At 34.8% G+C, this 6,449-nt stretch overlaps 1 protein-coding gene across 3 annotated transcripts; it reads right to left on the reverse strand.

The window, feature by feature from the left end:
* Window positions 1-1,247: 1,247 nt before the first annotated feature.
* LOC108985801 lies at window positions 1,248-5,831 on the reverse strand. 3 transcript variants are annotated; one of them, XM_018958227.2, is made up of 11 exons: window positions 5,679-5,831; window positions 5,500-5,581; window positions 5,320-5,413; window positions 5,078-5,170; window positions 4,657-4,734; window positions 4,405-4,472; window positions 4,174-4,314; window positions 3,992-4,033; window positions 2,858-2,997; window positions 1,697-1,798; window positions 1,248-1,580 (listed from the first exon to the last, which is right to left on the reverse strand). In XM_018958227.2, exons 4-11 carry the CDS (start codon window positions 5,131-5,133, stop codon window positions 1,452-1,454), a joined length of 756 nt encoding a protein of 251 aa, XP_018813772.1. In that variant the 5' UTR covers window positions 5,134-5,170; window positions 5,320-5,413; window positions 5,500-5,581; window positions 5,679-5,831; the 3' UTR covers window positions 1,248-1,451. The 3 variants fall into 3 exon arrangements, with proteins under 3 accessions (XP_018813772.1, XP_018813773.1, XP_018813774.1); XM_018958228.2 differs by lacking the exon at window positions 5,078-5,170; XM_018958229.2 differs by lacking the exons at window positions 5,320-5,413; window positions 5,500-5,581; window positions 5,679-5,831 and having other exon boundaries at window positions 5,082-5,171.
* Between the last annotated feature and the right edge of the window lie 618 nt (window positions 5,832-6,449).

The following is a 6,449-nucleotide window of genomic DNA, read 5'->3' on the forward strand; positions in this document are numbered from 1 at the left end:
CCTTCATGGTGCTAGCAGGGTTGCCCACGCCACCCAGGTGGACCGGGGCTGTGGTCGGAGGGGTGGCAAGGGGCGGTGTCCCGTCAGTCAGCCAGGCCTAAGATTAAGGCAAGAAATTATTCCAAAAATTGGTTACTTTGTTATTCTTAAAAACAAAAACAAGAATAGTTACATCACAAGGGAATACCAAAAAGAGGAGAGGAATAGCTCTTTCGTATTGAAATAATACACCCATTATTTTAAAATAAATAAAAATTTGAAAACAAAACACTATAATTTTTTAGGAGTAATTCTCTTTTTCATATGAATTCTTATCATTCCCGATTACACATTTAACTGGTTGAAAAAAAAAATTACGACACAACTGAAGATAATGATTTAAAATTATTTTTAAATAGACTAAATATTTAGAATAAAAACTTATTGAAAATAAAAACTACAGAAAGAGAGAGTAGGGGCCAAGGGAAGGATGGAATTCCTGCCCTCCACCTTTACTCCGCAGCATTGTCAACGCAACCTATCAATTAGATACAATTATGGGTTATATAAATATATCGCTCTTTTAAAAGGAGCAGAATTTATTATTAAAAAATTATTTTTTAATATAAATTATATTTACTTCTATTTTAAAAAAAATATGTGATATTTACGTATTTTATAACTGTAAATATAATCTATCTTCACTTCTTAAGGTCCCTCCCTGGAGAGGATGGATCACTCTCCATCGTTTCCACGTGAGTTGATCCCATGCAACCAAGGAGGAAGAGACCTAGTACCCAACCCCACCACCCAGGAGGGGGTGACAAAGTGGGCAAACGGTGACCAGATCGTTTTTTAGATGTTATTTTATTTACTCTCATTTTCAGTTCTGAAAAACTTTTTAGTTTTTTATTAATTTTTAATTTTTTGGTTTTTGTTTTAATAACTTTTGTATTTTAGTTTCAGTTCTGACTTTATTCTCCCCGATTGAGGTGATTTATTTATTTTTTATTTTTTGGACTCGACATAACTTTTCAAGATTTGAGGAATGCTATGCATCAATTACTGTTCACTCACACATCCTACTTATACTTTTTTTTTTTTTTTGGATATAAGATGTAGGATGTTTTTTTTTATAAAAGAGGATACAGAATAGTAAATAGTGGTTGATGAGAAAAAATTTTTCTTTTTGAAATCTGCGCAATAGAAAGGCTGTGGAATATAACATGCAGCATCTGCCCTGTAGAACATAGTGCAGTTGGCAAGCATTGAATTGTGATGCATGTAGCAACAGATTCTAATTTTTCTCAAACAAAAAATACATATGTATACACACGTTTATAACATACATATATGTTTATAACACCACCACAAAAAGCAAAACTATGATTTTGTGAAATGAATTCAGCTATGAGAATGCAAATCTTTCAAAAAGAAACAATCAGGACTCAAAGCTCAGAAATCTGTGATGGTCAAGGGATAAGTTTCCAAGCTTGATGCATAATTTCATCGTTTACAAAGGGACGCAAAGACCACATTAGGCAGTAGCTCTCTAATTCTCCTGACGATGATTTTAAGTTAAGTGCAGAAACAATTTTTTCCTGCAACAAAATATGATATCATACTCAAAATTTTGCAGGCACCAAAAGATATTAGATGTTTGTAATGGTTATCTAGATTGGAGGTGTGGCAGGAAGGGAGTAAGGGAGGTTATTACCTGCATTATATAGTCTTGTTTAACCATACTGTAAATGATCCCCATCAGGGCAGCAAAGTCAGTTACTTCAGGTCTTCTAAGTCGAGATGATGCCACTTCCTCCTAAAGAAGTGGAAGTGTCAGTATATACTGGAGCTTAGATCATAATTAAAAAAAATATGGTGCAACAATCCTGCTAGTCATACGATTCTCTGTTAGGATCTAAAGGCTTTAAAATAACTAAACATTCAGCCAAGAAGAAGAAGAAAGAAATTGAGAAAACAAAACAGTTTTGCCAAACTTTTGTTTTGCTTCTTCAAAATAATGCTCAACTATAATGGTGACCCAAAAGATGATACCATAAATTTACTTACAAAAAATATTGGCCAAGAATTTCATAGTTTAGGGAATTTTTTTTTTTTTAAGTAACAAAACAAGAGAGAAATACCTAATTACAGCCTACGAACAAGGAAAAGAAGCATAAAAGTTTACCCCCTCTAATACAATAGCCTTAGGCCAAAGTAACAAAGAATGGAAAAATAAGTTTCTAATCCCCCACAAATGAGCGTTCTCTATTTTCAAATTTGGCTAAAAAGATGCAAATCAGTAATTATGGATTAAACTGAGTTATTCATGAGAAAAGACAAGAATATTCCTAACAACCAGGCTTCCCAAGTAGCGGATAAAGCTTGCATGGAGAGAGAATCCAGATTACTAATAAATGAGTCCAGTATAAGAGATATCTAGTCATATATTTCATTTTCTGAAGTATGGATTAACATGTCTCAACTATCCATCCTACATAAGATCAGGAGAAATTTCAAGGCCACAAATCCTCTGCCAACATACTTAGGATGGAGACAATGTGTACCTCTGAAGTTATACCAAACTGAATCAGATGGAATTATCATCTGGTTTCAAAGGGTTGAAAAGAGATCTGAATCATCTGATTTTATCCCCCAAAAAACAAGAGTAGAAGATTATATTTGCAAAAGAAAAATAGACGAGTGCATGACAATACTTTAAAATACATATGATTTAACCATATTACTAGAATATGAAGACAATGAGCATGAGAAATATGAAAAATATAATGGGCATCAATTATTGACAATGGAAAAATATCGTATAATATCTGAAACAAGAGGAGAAAGCAAAGTGCAGGGGAGGGGGTGGAGCTACCTTCTTATTACAACTTGCTTGTCCATTCAACCCATCACCAAAATCTTCATACCCAAAGGGTGATAAAGTGCCATTCACATTATGCATTGCTGCAGTTACTTCTTCCAAGAGGCATTCAAGTCCACTAAGTATGTCTTTTGCTGCAATCCCATTACAAATTTACACATAAATTAAGAACCACAAAAAAGAACAGAAATCTGCAGGAAATGATGACCTCCGAATGAAAATGACAGGATAATTTACAGGAAGACTTGAAGAGAAGGAAAATCTCCGTGATAAACTAATGTGGAAACATAAAACTAAAAGAGAGAAGGGAAAAACAATTGAGGATAGATGAGATATGTTACTCCTGGATTGCTAGATAACATAATCAAATCTGGTAGTTTTTTTTTATAAGTAATCAAATCTGGTACTTAAAAATGGTAATGCATTTATTTTTCCCTTTTTTCTCTGGATGCAAGAAACTCATACTCAACAGGATTCTTGTGCTATGTTTGATATACCTTAAGAGGACTGCTACAGATACAAATAGATTATACAAAAGCAAACCTACAAACAGACGTGGTTTCATGAGATCTATTAAATCTACTTTACAATAAAAGTAACTTTACAATCTAACGCACCACATCAAGCCACATCAATTTGTGGGTTACTTTTGTGTAATTCTGTTGTAACTAAAGTATTTCTCATATCTTAATGTTTGCAATGCATAAATGGTCAAATCTGGTACTTATAAATGGTCAATGCCAGCCTTTATTCGTATCGGGAAGGCTGCAAGTTTTCTTGGAATATCTGCAGATGCTACCCCATCCTAGAGAAATGGCTGAATAGGCCGATTCCATCGTGACAATGGCTCATGATTTAACTTTTATGTGCAACGATTTTTAAAAAGACGCTGAAATATGTGGAATACCAGGTGTACGATGACAAAAGATGGCATTTTAATGGCGCATTCAGGTTCATACAGGCTTTTGCCAATTTTTTTTTTTTATGTAAGTAATTAAGAGTTTTATTGATGCAAGTAATAGGCATAATCAGTATAAGTGAGGCTATATACAGGAGAGATAAAGAGTTTCCTTTAAGATTGAGAATATATACAAGAATAGACCATGGGAAGTTTTGGAAGAAGTTTACCTTTACTTAAGTGGTCACGAAGTCCAAGATGGCATGTATGCACTTCTCTACGCAGTGTCCACAAACAATTATTGGTAGGTGAAAATTATCACATTGACAAAGGAAAATATTTAATGCCATCTGAAAAATAAAAAGAAACAAAGATGTTGAACTAGGCTCTGTATTACTTAAATTGCACTTACACTTGCTTATATTATGCACACCATCATCGATATTGATACATCTAGCTTCAAAGTAAGATCTGAGCCTCTTTGTCTCATTGGTTTTAAAAATTTCCCCAACCAATTCAGATTTTCGGTCGATTGGATACCGCCGAAGATACTCTGCATGAAAAGTTAAGTATGCATATTGAATATTGTGAAAAGAAACCTCATTGGTAACCAAATACAGCCATAATTCTTGTGAAAACTTACCCAGCCCTTGCTGAAAACCAGTAAGAAACCTGTCTCCTACAGCCACCAATTCCTCAAACTTCGTAACCCTACAACAGGATTGCCATTCAAATTTTTCAAGAAACATGGCATGGACAGCAATAAATAACAATTAAAGTATCAATAAAACAACAATATATCAAAAAGAGAGCATAAATTTCCCATAGTTTTCGTTTTATTGGTAATTAAGCACTCTTTCAAAAATCATTCAGAAAAAAATATCAGGTGGATTACCTGGCCAAGAAATCCTTATACATTTGGTAAATTTTCTCCTCTGATTCCCAATTCAACATACCTTCTTCAGTTTCCATTCTGTGAAAAAAAAAATACAAAATCTAAAAGTCACGTTACATATTTGAAAAGCTTAAAAAAAATAAAGAGGAATACACACTTCCATCCACAATACTCTTTTTTCCATTTTCCATCCACAATACTTTTTTTGAAGCATTCTAGTTGGAAAAACTGATGGAATAAGAAGAGGCTAAAAGAGAAAAAGCTACAACAAAGAAATGAATTTGAGAAGAAAAGGTAATAATATATGCTTCAGATTCGCCTTCACGCTGCTATGCTTTCGTCGGCATTGATTCTGCTAGATACGTAGTCCATTGCAAAAGGTCCTACGGTTTAGGAAGAGAGACGACTAGGCAAAGATTACCTACAAGGCCAGTCCCAACCTCCCAATACAGGATTATACAGCACCCAAGTTTCCATATGACTGCCGGCTTGATGTACAACAACTCTCCACCACCTAAAACTCAGCCCCCAGAAATTTAACTTAAAACTGGTCTAACTAGACCGTATTCAAAATCAGACGCAAAATCACAGTCAACTCTAATTGAACATCAACACATTAGCCACAGGATTGAATTTTGTACATTGGCAGAGAAAGAGCATTACCAAACTTGGGGCGGTGGCTGGCTGGGTTTGGTGACGAGGCAGTGCAAAAATGAAGCGGTGAGGAGCAGCAGGGCGTGAGGTGCAGCGGACTCCACTGGTCGCAGTACCGGCAGAGAGGGGACTAACAGGGTTAGAGATAGAAAAAGAGACACGAAGCTGAGAGAGATGGAGAGGACTTACCGAATTGGGATGCTGCAGTGCGTCTGGACGGCGAGGTGACGTTATTGCGGTAGGATCACTGCGGAGCCGCGGTGGAGTGGCCCTGAACAAGAAACCAACCACGGAAGCGAAGAGTAAGATTCGGGATGAGAGATGGAGAGAGAATAAACCGGGAGAGATAGGGAACCCAAAGGGCTTACCGGCGGCACCGTGAAGTCAACGGCGTGCGGCAGTTTGCTGGCGCGGTTGGCTGGGGCAGCGGAGATGAGAGGCAGATGTGCCTAACAGGGGGAGGGTGGTCTGTGAAAGGGGCCGTGAGTGGGAGGTAGAGAGAAGGAAGAGAGGGTTTTAGTTTTGAAAAATTCTAAACCTCCGCATCTTACATATTATTTTTAAAAATAATTATATTTTTTTAACTTTCATATTACGATTCATTATTTTCAAATTGAATCAATTCATTTTAAGTGATGTGTAGAGATATAGAACTTTTGTGTAGCATAACTCTTTAATTTTTAGAAAGGACAATGCTAGTGGTACCGATAGTTAATCGATAAAGTGAATCGATGCAGTGTAAATATTTTTTTCTTGTTTTTTTAATTATTTTTTACATAATTTTAAATATTTTTAAAAAATAAAAAAATTAATTTACTAATATTTACTTTCTTAATTATTAAGTAAAACTCAAAAATTAAAATAAAATAAAATAAAAATCAATCAATTATTTTTATGATTCAACTAGTATTTTTTTATTTTATCTTTAAGAAAAATGCTCAAAGTGGCATCTTTTTCCATTGTTTTTTTCAATGATCTTGGCTTGGGCTTTTCTAAATGGGTTGGGCCTGGCTAGCTTACGAGATACAAAGTTTATTAAAGTCTTATTTGGAATCCATCTCATTTTATCTCATTTTAAAATATTTTTTAATTTTTTCATCTAGTCATTTGTTAATTACTAAAATTTTTCCAAATTTTCA

This window comes from Juglans regia, chromosome 8, assembly GCF_001411555.2.
Source record: "Juglans regia cultivar Chandler chromosome 8, Walnut 2.0, whole genome shotgun sequence".
Classification (NCBI taxonomy): Eukaryota; Viridiplantae; Streptophyta; class Magnoliopsida; order Fagales; family Juglandaceae; genus Juglans; species Juglans regia.

Excerpts from the sequence above, each read along its gene's own strand:
- LOC108985801 (XM_018958227.2), bottom strand. The coding sequence starts at position 5,133 with ATGGAAACTTGGGTGCTGTATAATCCTGTATTGGGAGGTTGGGACTGG. Across the intron at positions 4,315-4,404 it reads TGGTTTTCAGCAAGGGCTGG|AGTATCTTCGGCGGTATCCA; the intron begins GTAAGTTTTCAC and ends CTTTTCATGCAG. Across the intron at positions 4,034-4,173 it reads TGTGCATAATATAAGCAAGT|TGCATACATGCCATCTTGGA; the intron begins GTAAGTGCAATT and ends TGCGTAGAGAAG.